Genomic DNA, 17,226 nt, shown 5'->3' on the forward strand with positions numbered 1-17,226 from the left:
TTAAAAAAAATAAAAATAAAAATAAAAAACACCTGAATACAAGGCAACAAATATTGGCTTAAGATTTTCATACCATCATTTTCCAGTATCCTCACAAACTGTAATCTGACAAAAACTGACCTTAAATATCCTTTTATTATCTTGTTATTTATGCTCTCCTAAGATCTATGAATATAATAATCTTTTTCCTTAAATACAAAGTCAATGGTGGGAGGAGGACTAGCTCAATTCTTTGGAGAAAAAGTTTTAATTAAAATAGTGCTATCTGTAGGACAAAATAATTTGGAAACGTGTACAGTTAAAAGAGGACATCTCAATTTTTCATCCTCTTTCACTACTCTCCATGTAGGTATCTTGTATGGATTTTCTGATTCAGTCTATTCTTTGATCTCTCACTTAAAATTCCTTTTGCTGGGGCGCCTGGGTGGCTCAGTGGGTTGAGCCTCTGCCTTAGGCTCAGATCATGATCCCAGAGTCCTGGGATCAAGCCCCACATCGAGCGCTCTGCTCAGCGGGGAGCCTGCTTTTCCCTTCTCTCTCTCTCCATTGCTTTGCTACTTGTGGTCTCTCTCTGTCAAATGAATACATATTATAAAAGAAAAAAATAATTCCTTTTGCTTTTTAATAAATCTATTGGAATACATACTGCTTACTAGATTTGAACATTACTTAGCTAACAATCATTACACGTGTAATGTGATCAAGGATTTTATAAAAGATCGATTTTACACAGTTTAAATATTTTATCCAATATTAACAATTTTTTTTCATTACAGATTATTGTGATCATCCTCATCTCACAGAAAATTCACTCAGATCATCTGCCCAAAGTCTGAATAACCATTAGGGAAAACCTAATGTTTGAACGCAGGTCTATCTGATTCAAAAGCAAATACCCTTAATCACTATATTATACTAGTGGAAAAAATGGAAATTAAAGTACGACTAGGCCAAATACTGCAAAATGTTTACCATCCCCAACTAAAAATACTACAAATAGGCCTATAACTAAATGTTCTGAATGAGAAGCCTGTTTTAAGTGCATACTATCAAATGAGGTCAAAGTCCACTGTTTCCTGATGCTAAGTTACTGACTTAGGTTCCTTATTATCTTGATCTAAGAGAAGAGGCAATTTGAACAAAAGCAAAAGAGCCAAGTGGGTGAATTAAACGAGAAATTTTCACACTACTCTGAAGAGGAAATTTAGTTACATAAGACACAATAATACACAAATATCAAACTCAATCTGTACCACAGCAAATTAAGACAAATTCCTACTGTGAACACTAATTTTAATGCACAAAAATCTGTTTCTGATTTATATAAATTGATGCTATTTTAATCTTTTTGGTTTTCAATTTTTTTTAATTTAATGTACATACCTGATTTGATTTATAGTAATGGGAGTTTCAAACAAATGAGATTCATTAACTTGTAATTTATGCCAAGAGTAGGGGTGTATGGTGTTTTACCTGAACAAGGTCCCCTACATTACTCACACTTCTCAAAAGAGTAACTTACATGATGAATAAATAATATTTCTAACTCTGACCCACTGAAATTTACTTGTCAAAACGTCTAATAAAATCTTACTAATTTTCCCTTCTCAACCTTGAAGATACGCTACAATACCTTTTTCTTCTTGTTACAGTTTAACAACTATTTTCATATAAGATATTACTGGAAAAGTGGAGCCATTTCCACACATAAACTACCAACTAAATGCTTTTACAAAGAAATTCAAGAAGGATTATTCCTTTCTCTTAACTCTATTTACAAAGTTCATTAAAAAGAAAAATAAAACTGGTTGTCATCATGATCTAATTCAATATAATCATGTCACCCAATCTGATGCTTTTGGCTAATATCACTGGAATTCTCTAAAATTCCATCACAGATTTTTATACTTATTATATAGAAAATAACCTATCTTAACAAATAGTCACTAATTTGCTTTTAGAAAGTTAAACAAATAAAAATGCTTAAAAATGAACCTTGGTACTCTTAAGTAGCATTATCAAATATGAGCAAAAATCAGGAAAGATCAAGTTATCAAGGAACAGACACAAAAATAAATGCTGGGCGGAAACACGACTATGCTTTAGTTAATTACTAGTGAATGAAATTTTTCATTATTTAGTAACTAAGTACTAAATGTTAGCCTCTGCCTGTAATGTACTGCTGACATAATTCATCAACACAAAAATAGCCAGTAGGACCTCTGAAAACATACGTATCAACAGTCACAAACTGTGTCTCAAACAGCATACAAATACACATTGTTTTTTCTCTTTCTCACCTCCCAAATAAATCAGTCACACAACTTACTTTTTTAAAATTGTCACAGGCACACTCAAGTACCTTTTTCTTTTAGTTTTAAATTAATAAGGACCTAGAGATAGATTAATTTAGTAAGCATTAATCTTAGGTACCTAAGAACAGTGATCCTAATTAAGATCAGAACAATAAAGAAGTCACAGATAAAAGCTACATGAAGGTGTTTCCAAAAAAGCTGATTAAATTCTAAGTAGAATTAAACTTATGTAACTGTATTTTAAGCAAGATAATTATTTTTCCTCAAGGTGTTTTTTTTCCCCCAGTTGGGATACTGTTTACTCTTGCAATTTCTGATCTATGGAAGGACAGTTTCAGGGACAACCTAGTTTGTTTTTTATTACATATTACATTCTGTTATTAAATTTTTACTTACCTGAAGGAAGTAGCACTAGAAAAGTTCTATTGAAGTCTTTCCTAAAATTCTCTCATGTCTTCCTCAGGAACATTGTTATTTTAAATGTTGCAATGGGGAAACAGTATTTGGGAACCCGGAGGGGAAGTGAGAAAGGAATAGTGAAGTGTAATACAATGAAAATCTCATTGTATTCTATGGGAAGTACTGGGAATTTAACAGTTGATCAAGCCACAATTAACCATTTTCTTTTTTCTAATGCAGACACACTTCTTAGTTTACCTAAGGCACAGTAAAGAGTACATCTTCCTTTTAAACATCTTTTCAACTAGTGCTCAAAATCCTTAGACCAACCCTGAAACAGTAGAACCAAAATCTTTATATTAATACATTTTATTCTCAATATTTTCAAAGATGTATTTGCCTTTAAATCATTTCTAAAATTATTAAATTAACCAAGGATCAGTACCAATCGTATCTACAGGTAGTTTTATATGACAAATGCTCACTGACATTGATTTTTTATTTACTTTCATTCTAATCAAATCCAAATTATTCCTAATTTCTTAGAGATTCTATTTAACACCTTCCAGGTGGTTCTATATTCTTAAGCAATCAGCTGTTCCCAGAAAAACTGAATAATAAGGAAACATACCTAAGAGAGGAGCTTGGGAGATTTTTTTGGTTGGGTATGTGTGTGTCTGGGCGTGTAGGCCTGGGGAGAGTGGTAGAAATACTAATTTGCAATACAGAAAAAACAATGCCATTCACATGGTTCTAACAGTGTCCTGCCACCCCCACCCCCACCCTCAAAAAGCCCTTAAATAAATCGGGAGATTAAAAGAAAACAAAGTAACTCCCCAGAGTATCACCCCATAAATACAATAAAGAACAGCAGAGGAAGTGGCAAAGTTTAAAATAATGCCTTTGTCATTAGGACTAGTATGCTATCACAAGCCACAATCCTTTTGTTTTGGTAAGTTGATAATTTTCAATAGGAAAATACAAATGAACATGTGTATAAGTTCCAAAGTGGATTCATCACCTTTGAATTTGGCATCAAATAATTAATTTTTCAGGTATCAAATCTTCGTATTTAAAATTTTTCCATTATTTTAAACTTCACTTGAATCTTTAAAAAGCTGTCTGATTTATACTATGAGTGCAGTTTAATCTTCTTTAAGATGCTATCAAATTAAACTCAGTTTTAATGAAAAGGGAGTTATTACCCAAAAAATGTCATTAAGCTTTGACAATCAAAAAGGCAAATAATTTCAAACACAGATTAGTTCTATAGGCAAATTTATACAATTATTTAATACTCTCTATGTATAACCATTTTCTTAAGTAAAAAGATTAATTTTATGTCACACGATTAGAAGTACTTATCTTTCCAGTTAAGTAAGTTTTCAACTGCGAAAAACTAAAAATTAATTTAAACTAAGTTTTTGTTTCCTTAGATTATCAGGCTGCTCTTGAAATGACATTGATTACATTAACTTACAACCCTTACAAAGAAAAACTAAACTCACGAGTATACTTAATGGTACTAATATGTGCAAATCAAGTATTTCACATCAAACTCTTTCTATCCCAGTATCTTGTTTGTAAAAGATTAAGTGCTACCTTTTTATGTAGCTGAGCACTCAAAAACATATTTAAAAGAGTAAATTAATTCCAGGCTATATATTTTTAAAAACAGAAAAAAGTAGAACCTACAAGTAACATTTTATACCCCTCAAAGATAGATTAAAAATCACTTACCCCATACACCTGCAGCTAAAGATTTATTCTGATTTGGTTCTCTCTCATATTCAGGATTTAAAGACGGCTGAAAGAAATCAGAATAAAAAGAATAAAACAAAAAGTCACAATGCCCACATTTTCTTTTTTAAGATTTTATTTATTTATTTATTTGACAGAGACACCACGAGAGAGAGAGAACACAAGCAGGGGAAGTGAGAGAGGGAGAAGCAGGCTTTCTGCTGAGCAGGACACTGAAGACACTTACAGACTGAGCCACCCAGGCGCCCCTCTGACCACATATTTTAAAATTAAACCTTTTAAGGGAACCTGGGTGGCTTAGCTGGTTAAACATCTGCATTGGGCTCAGGTCATGATCCCAGGGTTCTGGGATCAAGACCTATGTTAGGATCCCACAGGGAGCCTGCCACCCCCAGCTTGGGCACGCACACACTGTCAAATAAATAAATCTTTAAAAAAATAAATAAATAAACCTTTTAAAAGTAATCTCAAAACCATACTGAAGGGGCACCTGGGTGGCTCAACTGGTTGAGCAACCAACTCAGTTTCAACTTAGATCATGATCTCATGGGTCCCAGGATGGAGCCCCATGAGGGTCCTAGCACGCACTTAGCAAGGAAGTCTGCTTGAGATTCTACCCACCCCAGTCACTCCCCCTCTCAGGCACACACTCAGCACATTCTCTCACATAAATTAATTAAAACAACAACAACAACAACCACACACACCTGGTATGCACAATCAACACTTAACTATTAAAAGACTATTCATAAACCTTACTTCCAACTTATTCTGCTAACCATCAGAATGTTACTATCCTCACTTCTAGAGGGCAAACAAATATTCTTAACCTTGGGGCACCTGGGTGGCTCAGTCAGTTAAGCGGCTACCTTCTGTTTGGGTCATGATCCCAGGGTCCTGAGGCCAAGCCCCGCACTGGGCTCCCTGCTGCTCCCTCTTCCCTCTGGCTTGTTCTCTCTCTTCCTCTCTCTCAAAGTATTTTTAAAAATAAATACATAAATATTCTTATCCTCAACTATCTGAAAAAAATATGTGAATTAAAACAAACAAACAAACAAACAAAAAAAACAGAGCAAAACATAAGACAATGTCGTCTTTGCACCAACTAGAAAAATTATCCTCTCAGCCTAAGGTTAAGAGCAAGGAAGAGAAAAATCATACTACTCACTGGGGCAACAGTTGTTAGGTTTTCACTGCTGGATGCACTAGTTAACACACTCAAAGTACAAATTTTTATTTCAACAGGTAATTCACAGGGTATTAAAAAACTGAGTTGAGCAATGAATGTGCTCTCTAAAACTAATTTCAGAATCCTAAATTTCCAGGCAGATATTTTCCATATTACCCAGCAACACAGACTGCCTTAAAGGTACTTAACATGCTGAATAAAAGGAATCCTAATGTGTTTTACTTACCCACGAAAGTGAACTATTAACACTGTTAACATTACTGTAAAGTCCCAAAAGAGTATGCATGCATACGAGTATGATTTCTCGATACAAACTAAGTAAGGTATCAAAAGACTTTGGTGGAAGCTATAGGTGATTTCTAAAAAATACAGCATTAGAAATTACCTTGTAAGTCTATCTATCTTCAGGGCTGGGATCACCATTTCAGAAGTGGGGGTGAGACAGTAATGGCAGCAACAAGGTTTCACTGGATGCTTGTTGTGTGTCACAACCCTGTTTTGCAGTGATTTACTGCATTATTCATTTAACCTCTGTAACACTGAGAGCATACTATGTCCACTCCTTGTTTGTTTATATTATAAAAATTCTATCTTATGGGAAAAATGAACCACCAAAATGGGAAGGCATAGCAATTCCAAAGTTACTTCACTACAGGACCTTTGAATATTATTTTGTTGTTCTCTTTCTCTCACTACTCCCCTGCCCAAATCCAATCTATCAAATTCTTTGACTTGCTTGTACCCTCCACCCAAACTACCATCAAAACATAAACAAAATTATTTTCATTAATCATAGCTGCCCAAGTCAAGCCATCATCAACCACTTCCTAATTGGTCTCCCTGCTCTCCCTGTAATCCATTCAAGATCCAATAACTGAAAGTCTTCTAAAAAATTAAAATGAGATCAAATGATTTTCTTCCAAAAGGGCTTCCTCCTACTGCATCTGTAATTAAACACTAAGTCCTTACCTTTATCTGCCAAAGTCCTAATCAATCAAAACCTCTTGCTACCTCTCTAACCTGGTTTAATAATCACTATCCATTACTGACCTAACTTTTATCCCTTAAACATTACAAGCTCACTCCCAACCTTAGTTAGGCCTCTGCACTAATTCTTCCTCTTCCTTCCAGTTTTAACAAAGCTCACTCCTTAACAAGTATATCCCAGTTTAAATGTCACTTCCCTAGAGAAACCTCTCCTGACCTCCCAAGTAGCCACCCAGTCACTTCTTACCTAAATTCTCTGCAAAATACTAATTACTTCTTTTTATGTCATGAACGTATCTAACAGAATAGAAATTCACTGAGATTAAGTAAGCACTTTGCTACCTTGTTCTATGTATTGACAGCTGGATTCACAGAGACACTCAAATAGATACAGAATGAAAAATGAGTGTATATACAGAAAAATAAATTACCAGGGAAGAACAACAAAAAATACTAGATAAATAAGATTTTACACTAGATCAATTTTTTACACAACTGGAGAAGGACAGTGTTTAGATAGCCACCCACACAGTGAGACTTAAAAATAAGGAAAAATTAAGAAAATTGTTTCTGAATAGTTTGTACTTTTTTTTTTAAAGATTTTATTTTAGAGACAGAGAGAGAGAGCGTGCACTAGCCAGGGGAGGGGCAGAGAAACAGGCTCCCCACCAAGCAGGGAACCCAAAGTGGGACTTGATCCCAGGACTCTGGGATCATGGACCTGCACCAAAGACAGATGCTTAACAAGTCTGTTAAGTCACCCAGGCATCCAGTTCATACTTGTTTTTAAGAGTGGAGTTAACATTTCTTGCGATTTGTTTTGTTTTTTGTTTTCAAGATTTTAGAGAGAGCAAGCGCGGGCAGAGGAAGAGGAAGAGAGAAAAGCACAGTCCCCGCTAAGCAGGCACACCAATGTGGGGCTCGACTCCAGGACCCTGGGAATATGACCCAGGCCGAAGACAGATGCTCAACCGCTCAACCTCAATTGACGGAGCCACCCAGGCACCCCAAGAGTAGAGTTAACATTTCTAATTATATCGAACCTAGGTCAACAATTAGTTTGCCTTCTCTGACTATTAATAAACTTTGGAATATAGTACTTGAAAGATAAGGAGAGTTTATCGCAGAATTAGCTTAAGAGCAATGTATGAATAATCAAGTATTATTTAAAAAGAGAGAATCTGAACAGAACATACTGGTAAAATATTCTTTTCAGGGTGCCTGGGTGGCTCAGTGGGTTAAAGCCCCTGCCTTTGGCTCAGGTTATGATCCCAGGGTTCTAGGATCAAAGCCCAAATCAGGCTCTCTGCTCAGCGGGGAGCCTGCTTCCCTTCCTCCTTCTCTCTGCCTGCCTCTCTGCCTACTTGTGATCTCTATCAAATAAAATCTTTAAAAAAAAAGAAAAATTCTTTCCAAAAGCTTAAAAGTGTTTTAGAAATGAAAGTTTTTAAAAGATCTTGCCATAAGACACAACACAGGAAAGTAGGAGGAGAAAGTGGAAAATTATATAAACAAAGAGCCTCACAAAGGTAAAGATTAAAAATAATTGAACCTGGGGGGGCGGGAGGGGGGACAGGCAAGCTGGGTGGCTCTGTCAATTGAGTATCTGACTCTTAAATTTCAGCTCAGATAATTTATCCCAGGGTCATAAGATCCAGCCCCGCAACAGACTCACAGTCTACAGGGAATCCACTTGAGATTTTCTCCCCTCAGCCCTTCACCTGCTCCTACTCAAGCATGCATGCACCCACCCACTCTAGAATAAATAAATCTTTAATAAATAAATAAATAACTTAAAAATAAAAAAAAAATAATTGAACCTGTCTGGTGTGATTTCTATGAAGAATGAATCATAATGACAAAATCTCATGAGAAAGCCTTAAGACTAAAATGGCACTTGCGGAAACCTCGTTTGTATTAAAACTACAAGAAACTTACAAAATCCTCAGCCTCAAACTGTTTACGTTCTCTCTTGTCTTCTTTCCGCCCTGTTTCGTTGTCAGGTATGCTGTTTTCATGTAGTCCTTGGCTTTTTCCAGAATGGAAAATACTGCTACGAGAACGGGAACTTCCACCATGGTATCCCCCTCGATGATTTATGTTTTCAGTACCATTTCTTCCATGCATCCGCCATCCATTTTTTTCTTTCCTTCCAAAATTACCTTTATTTAATAATGGTAAAGTATTATAAATTCAAAGATGGTTTTGCTTAAATATTGAATCATATCAACATTCTTAAAAGAACATGAAGAAAATTATCCTTAAACTTTTATTTCTTAGCAAATTTTACCTCCATTAGGACGTCCAATACCAGAATCAAAGCCATCTGAAGAGTTGTGTCGTCGACGATTCACATCATAACGATTTTCTGTCCATGAAAAGTTTTCAGAATGCTTCTCAAAATTTATTGACGACTGAAACAAAGTAAGCCCACAGGTGAACATACATACAGAACCTGGCTTAATTTATTTCAAAAACTCTAAATGGTTAAGAACATTCTGTAGTTACTTTCAATTTACATAACTGTAACTTATTAAGATAGATTCCATTGCTGGTTTATTTTGTCTAATGGAAATCATTCTGAAAGAGCTTAGCGACATCTACTTACCCAAAAACTTTAAAAATAAAATGCCACTCTAAGGGAAACAAGGCAAACAGAGTGTACTTCTCTTACATAACAAAATGTAGAAACTCCATATCATATATTACTTGATTTAAATATAAATAGCTCAAGGTTTTCTTTAGTATCAGAAAGTTATGGCAAATGAAGCTAAAATTCTAAGTTCTTCAGATTTATTTCCAAACTCCTCTTCCCCAAAACAAATGTTTTTTAAAAATTACCAAATATTATATGGAGGAACCTAGCAGGCTCAGTCAGTGGAGCATGTAACTCTTGATCTCAAGGTTCTAAGTTTGAGTCCCAGGCTGGATGGAGAAATTACTTATGAATAAAATCTTAAAAAAAATGTATAAAAACTATTTTTAGGGGCCCCTAGATGGCTATGTTGGTTAAGCATCTGCCTTCAGCTCAGGTCATGATCTCAGGGTCCTGGGATCAAGCCCCACATTGTGGGGCCCCTGCTCAGCCGGATATCTGTCTGCTTCTCCCTCTGCCTCTCCCCCCTGCCCCTTGCTCATGTTCACTCACTCAAATAATCTTTTTTTTTTCTTTTTAAGATTTTATGTATTTGTCAGAGAGAGAGCGCACAAGCAAGCATGCACGCACACACCAGCTAGGGGAGCAGGAGGCAAAGAGAGAGGGAGAAGCAGGCTCCTTGATGGGCAAGCAGCCCAACCACACGGGGCTCAATTCCAGACCCTGGAATCACGATCCAAGCAAAGGAAGACACATTAACAGACTGAGCCACCCAGGTGCCCCTAAATAAAAGCTTTTAACAAAATAAGTAAATAAAAAACTATTTTTAAAAATTAGCTATCTATAAAAACCATAAAGTGTTTGTAACAACTTTTTATAAAGGTTACTGTTCTTTCTCAGTATTAACCCATTAATCTGATAAGATCATAATCAAAACTTCGAACCTTTTCTTAAAGTGCCCTGACTCTGGGCTGGACTTATTTACAACCACCTCCAGGACGATGAGCAGAGTCTCTCCGTTGCAATGTAAACCCACTGCACATCACCATGTCATCCATCGGGCTCCTCCACACTGATACATACTGTGGGACTTGTTGATGCTGCTCCCGTACTGCCCCCAACCTCATCCTCATGCTGTTTTTTGTGCCATGAAAAATAAAGTCCCCTTGATTATTTCATATCTTCACCCAGTATCCATGAAACAGTAACAGGTTACTATGGTAGGCCTTCAAGTAGGGGTAAGATGAAAACCATTCACAGACCCCTAAAAGTCTGGGTGGTGAGGATGTAACGCTAACAGAGCTTAATTTTCTGGAAAAAATAAATACAAGGGTCTCCAGGCTGCGTTAGGGCATAGGCAAAGACTCTCAAGATTCTGACAGCAACTGCTGTCATCCAAGTCATGAATGAAAGTAAGGGTCCCTCAAAGTAAGGGTCTACTCAACTGGCAAAGAGTAGAACTGAAACAAGGTATCCAAAAGTGCTTTAGGTTTGGTAATTCTCCCAAGTAAAACACTGGGATTTTTAGGACAATGGGGTCCCATCTGAAAGGCAACATGGCTGTGGCTGCTAAGCCAATACAACTCCAAAGATTAAAAAGAGGACAGCAATGAGGCTACAGAGTTTTACAAAGATTAAAAAGTCATCAGAAGAAAATTTGTTAAGGCTACGGTCTACCTGAAAACAAAACAAATGCAGAACCTAGCTTCTAGAGTGGAAGTGTTCTGTGCCCTTTATACTCCCTGGTCCCTCCCCTCCCCACTATATCAACCTTAGCGGCTTTGACGAGAATGTCAAGTATGCTGATATTTAAGGAAAGGGACAAACTTTTATAACTCTGTGAGAAACACATGCTCAAGTCATCATCTACCAACTCCCATGAGGAATGAGACAGTTCTAAGCATGTGGTGCCTGAAAATATTGAGGAATATGGGAAAGAATATGTCAGCATGGTACATGAGGACAGGAAAGGCCCTTCTGTGCTGAAGCCAGAAGGTACACAGAAGAAACAACATCAACCATGGGTTGAAGAATCAGAAGAGAAACAATATGCCTACAAACCATGCATGCAGTCCCCAAAGGAGTTATCTTCTCCACCCTCATTCACAGATGAAGAAATCATGTAATCTCCCAAAAGCTTGGATTTTAATCCTGAAGTGCTTGTACAAAACTTCTCAGTCTGTGCTTCTTACTGTAGTACGAAAAGATGCCCCAATTTTTAAAGAAAATTTAGCAATCGGAAAGACAAACTTAAGTGATCCTGCAGGTGAGGCTTTTAGGGCAATTCAATGTACTATTGTTTTTGTGTTTTAACCTTGTACTAACTGTTACATACTTATACTGAAAATGCTCAAAATTCTTCCATTCAGGAAATACCACAGGATGATGGGTGATTCCTGTCCCCTTCCAGGTAGTCTAGCAAAAACACTATAGGCCCCCAGAAGGAAGAAGGGTGGGGGGGTCAGAGATATAGTTTGAAAATTTGATGAGTAGTGGAATATTCGGAGAGGCTATTTCCCAGTACAGCACTGCCATGTGCCTGCCATGTACACCCCTTTTTTAAAGGGTATATGGTTCCTGCCCTACTGAGCTCTTAAATGAAAGTGAACTCAAACTAAGAACAGAAAAGGGGGACCATTACAGCTCTTGATCAAATGGAAAGTATTTGAGCATGCAGCTGACCTGGCCACTGGAACATCTGTTTTGTATGAAGTGGCAGCTGCCTTTTTGGGGGTAAACCTTATTCCCCTCCCTGACAGTATAACAAGCTCCTGGTTCAATAATGCTCTCAAATCATAGTCCCCTAAATGCCTAGGTCTGGTTCAGTGCCGATTCAACTGCATTAAAAGAGGAAAGAGAACAGTGTCCACTGGGTGGCAGCAGCCATTCCACCTCAACAACTCTGGAAGACCAAGTGGATCAGTGTCATAATGGGCTAAAAGAAAAATACAACACTGGCCCTAAGTTAAGTCTTAACCACCAGACGTTTTGTGTTTTTTCTGCCTCTTAGACTCTTGCCAATGTCCTAAGTCATCTCGTAGATCACCTGAAAACTAGAGACTAGCATAAAAAAAGTAATTCTTTGGGATTATGAACTTTGAAGCTGCTGCTGCTGCTCAGAGAATCTGAATCACTCAGATGTTTACAGTTAAGATATGCTGGCATAAACAACTAAAATTAGAATATTGCTTAAGTCCGTAGCATGCTACCTAAATCAATCATCACACAGACATGCAGACCAGTCACAAAATAGACCACTTATTCTTCCTGATGTATAAGCCTTCCCTGCATGCTAACCAGTGAGCCTGCCAAAAGTTGGTCCATTTGTCCCACTATGAAGAAGCCCACATTATACAATACACATCAAACCTTTGATCACTTCTTGAAGCTATCAAAAGTGTTTCATCACTGTTGGAAATTTTTTCAGGTTACAGTGTTGCTTTTGCAAGCTGACTGGCTAACTCTGGTCACATGACTGTGATCCTTGAAATTAATCCATGTCATTTTTTGGGACCATCAATATTCCACTAATAGTACATCTTTTATCATGAAGGTCAACCTGTAATGGGTCAATATTCAAATACTACTATTCAACATTCTACACCTCCTACTATCCAAACAGCAGGAATTGTATGAACACTCAATTCAGAACAATCTGTAACTCTACATTCCTTAACTCTTCACTTTATTTTTAAAAAATATTTTATTTATTTGACAGAGACACAGCAAGAGAGGGAACACAAGCAGGGGGAGTAGGAGAGGGAGAAGCAGGCTTCCTGCTGAGCAGGATACGGGAATACAGGGCTTGATCCCAGGACCCTGGGATCATGACCTGAGCTGAAGGCAGGTGCTTAATGACTGAGCTACCCAGGCACCCACCCCTCTTCACACATTTTAATGAGACACTCTGGTCAACGAATGCAGCATACCCAAAGAGATCATCTCTCCTTAGCCACTTCTTAGGTAGTGGTTAGGATTAAAAAATTTTTTTAAAAAGTGAAGTTATGAATTATACAGACCTATTTTTGAAATACCAGAATTTTGCCTTGATTATCTCCTGACATGATGTTTCTTCCCCTTAAGAGAAACTGCAGGCCAAGCTACCTCTCAAAGTGATGGTTTGGTCAAAAAGAAACAATTAATTCAATTTGGTTTGGGCACCTGGATTCGCTTTTTGGTGGGACATGGTCCTTTATAGGAAAATAGTGACCATTTGCTTCAGTACACTTCTCACCAAGTATTCAGTACAGTGTCCAATGTGGACTAGGGTGAGTATTATAATTGGTCTCTGCAGTTATGTAAAAATGTCCTTATTCCACTTGGATCCAACTCTTCCAGATAAAAAATCTGGGTGTGAGTACGGAATTTTTCTTTAAGTGAAGTCAGCTATCCAAATAAAATACACCAAATTCATGGGTGTAGAAAGAAAAAACTCTAGCTAGAGGGAGCATCTTTGACTCCAGAAAGTACAGGAAGTAAAGAGAACAATTAATGCTCTATCTCCTAGAACCAGCACCACTGCCTGAATCATACAGAAGGTGGAGAAAACACTGATCCATTGCTAAATGTGCTATCCTCATATACTCTGAAATCGGAAAAATTCATGTGACCATAAACAGTCCCTAACTATTCTCCTGTGCTTGATGTCAAGAGCAGCTCCTGAATGTGAACGTGTAAAAACACCTAAACCAGCACAACCTGGGGGCAACTGGGTAGCTTAGTCAGTGAAGCATCTGCCTTCAGCTCAGGTCATGATCCCAGGGTCCTGGGACTGAGCCCTGCAACAGGCTCTCTGTTCAATAGGGAGCCTGCCTCTCCCTCACCCTCTGCCTGCCACTCCCCTTGCTTGTACTCTGTCAAATAAATAAATAAAATCTTTAAAAAAGCAAAACCAAACAAAACAGCACAACCTGAGTGCATTCTGAATGATAAAAATTCATGATTCTCTAACACCTGACCGTCTAGTTATGCTATATATGGCAAATGATGCTGCAAGTATTGGCTAAATTCTTGAATCCATGATTCTTGACCAAACTAATGTAATAGTAATCCAAATCATGTAATCAAATAATCAAATAATATGTAAATAATATCAAAATGTAATCCAAATCAAATAATAGTAATCCAAATCAACAAATCCCTAACTAAAATGAAATGTGCAATGTTTTTATGTGTGGGGAAAATAAGCCACAGGCTAGCTTCTAGGAGGTTGAGAGCTGGTTTTTGGCCCATCTATTGTCCTTATAATTGTAGGTTAATGATACCAAAAATCAGGTCAGTTTAAACTCTCTTGAGTGGATTTCAATTGGTAACAGAGAAGCCTTAGACCACACACTGGCTGGCTGGAAGAAAAACAAAACAAAATAAAACAAAACAAAGAAACACCTACATGTCCCCTCTAGGATCTGCTCACCACCAGCTAGATCGTGGCCTTACCCTGCTATTTGGGATGTTAACAGAAGCCTTAATTAAATGCTATATGAAACAATTAATTGCATTTGATTTTAGCCTTGGTTAGAATAATCAATTAAATGGATTTGGTTTTAGCCTTGGTCAGAATAATCAAAGTGGCTGACAGAGTGGTATAATCATATGAAAATCCAAGTTTGGCCAAGAACATGTAGGGTTGATGGGTTCATTGTTGGGACAGGCAAACCATCAGGGGCCCTGAGCATTTTTTTTCCAGTCTTCTTGTATGCCAAGAATGTAAGGCCTTCACTGCTCTTTGTATGTCCCATTTCTCAAGTTTATGTCTGCAGTGAGCAACATTTGAGGGATTATAGGTAATATCCTTCTCTGGGACAAAAAGCAGGCTTATTACAAATGCAGTAGATTACCCCATGCAGCACCAAGTGTGGCATCCACCTGGACCCTTCCATGTCAACTACCAAAGGTTTGGGGGTGGGGCATGAAAAACCAACATCATGCTTATTCTGCTTGTCATGCTATTAAGTAATGAAGTTCTTGGCCCTTGATCCAGGAGTCTCGTGTCTCCTGCCAGCATCTATGTTGGCTTGGTAGTAAGATAAAACCCTGACCCTTCAGAGACACAATAATGTAAGAATAAGAAATAAGGCTAAAAAGGTAGATCTGTAACAAAGACTTAATAATAAAGCTTTTTATTATTTTTCTAAGTAAACACTATGCCCCATCTGGGGCTTGAACTCAAAATCCTAAGATTAAGAATCCCATGCTCTGGGGCGCCTGGGTGGCTCAGTGGGTTAAGCCGCTGCCTTCAGTTCAGGTCATGATCTCAGGGTCCTGGGATCGAGCCCCACATCAGGCTTTCTGCTCAGCCGGTAGCCTGCTTCCCTTCCTCTCTCTCTGCCCGCCTCTCTGCCTACTTGTGATCTCTCACTGTCAAATAAATAAATAAAATATTTAAAAAAAAAAAAAAAAAGAATCCCATGCTCTACCACACACCCCAGTAATAAAGCTATCACTTAGAGGCACTCGGCTGGCTCATTGGTTGGAGCTTAAGACCCATGCTGGATATAGAGTTTACTTAATAAAAAATAAATTAAGTAAGTAAGTATTATTTAAAACAGCCAACAAGTACTACAAAATACTTGAATACACCCAATGAATTATACATGCAAGACCAAAAACACTGTAACTTTAAAGATGTTAAAAATGATGTATGTGCATACATATATGTAATACATATATACATGTATAGAGAGGTATATTGTCCTGATGTGAAAAGAAAAGGAATCCAAAAGAAGTAACGAAGATACAAAGTGGCGTTTCACAGAAATGTAATTTGATGTTCAAGAAAGAGTGAAAACACACTTTATGACAAAGATTGGCAAAAAAGTTGACTGTGATAATTTAACAAAGTTTTGGCAAGCATTTAAAGAGAATAGTTATATAGAGCATTCAGGAGTATAAGTCAGTACACCATGCAGATGAAGAATTTAGCAATATCTAATGAAGTCCCAGCAATTTTTTTTTTCTCAATCTACATTGGGGACTTCTGCTGAAACTGTTGTCTACAAACGAGCAAAATCAACATCACTTTGAAGACTGTTATAACTTGGGCCCTCTCCAAGAACTAATGAAATAAGAATCTGCACTTTAACAAAATTCCCAGATTCTTTTCTTTTTTTTTTTTTAAAGATTTTTTTTATTTATTTGACAGAGAGGTAGAGAGCACAAGTAAGCAGAGCAGCAGGCAGAGGGAGAGAGAGAAGCAGGCTCTCTGCTGAACAGGAAGCCCGATGTGGGGCTCGATCCCAGGACCCTGGAACCATGGCCTGAGCCAAAGGCAGCTGCTTAACCAACTGAGCCACGCAGGCGCCACCACCCCCCCCCAGATTATTTTCTTATCCATTAAAGTGTGAGGAGCAGTGGCCTAAAAAATTATTACCCATGTGTACAGGGTGATATATCATAAGAATATTCAATGCAAAATTTCTCTATAGTAGCCAAAACTTTTAATATTATAAACAATCTAAACTTAAATAAACAAATAAAATGTAGTACAGATAAACAAACAGGATACCACAGAGATTTTTTGTTTTTGTTTTTACCACACAGAGTTTTAAGATGGTTACAGAGCTTACATTTGTGGATATCAACATGGGGCAAGAAATTCTCAAAGACACAATGAATGTAAAAGATAAAACATACGTAACATTATTATTTAACATTCACAAATGTAGTTATAAGAACACATACCCTGAGAATACCTCCGGGGAAAAATGAAGAGAAAGGACTGTGAAGAAATAAGACACTAGACTTCAATATATACATAATGCTTTACCTCCAGAAGAAATAAAAGCTAATATAGAAGAATGTTAAGATAGGACTATCTTGATGTTTAATAAGCATTCACTTAATTATAATCTATCCTTTGTAGGTTTCATTAAAACTTTCAACAAGGTTTTGTAAAGAATCATCAAAACATGTTGAGAACTGCTGAATCACTACATTGTACACCTGAAACTAATTTAACAATGTATATTAACTATACTGGA

At 37.2% G+C, this 17,226-nt stretch overlaps 1 protein-coding gene across 3 annotated transcripts in view; it reads right to left on the bottom strand.

Moving 5' to 3' along the window:
* The window catches only part of GPBP1 (GC-rich promoter binding protein 1), a 73,530-nt gene that overhangs the window by 17,776 nt on the left and 38,528 nt on the right, over nt 1–17,226 (bottom strand). For 2 of the 3 annotated variants that reach the window (XM_082725983.1, XM_082725984.1), the window contains exons 4-7: nt 8,942–9,065; nt 8,590–8,813; nt 4,455–4,521; nt 3,346–3,405 (exon numbers count right to left, since the gene is read on the bottom strand). In XM_082725983.1, coding sequence (XP_082582109.1) covers nt 3,346–3,405; nt 4,455–4,521; nt 8,590–8,813; nt 8,942–9,065 — 475 coding nt within the window. The remainder of the gene's footprint in view (nt 1–3,345; nt 3,406–4,454; nt 4,522–8,589; nt 8,814–8,941; nt 9,066–17,226) is intronic. The other variant, XM_082725985.1, reaches the window with a different exon arrangement.

The sequence above is a fragment of the Mustela nivalis genome, assembly GCF_964662115.1.
Source record: "Mustela nivalis genome assembly, chromosome: 3".
NCBI classification, from domain to species: domain Eukaryota; kingdom Metazoa; phylum Chordata; class Mammalia; order Carnivora; family Mustelidae; genus Mustela; species Mustela nivalis.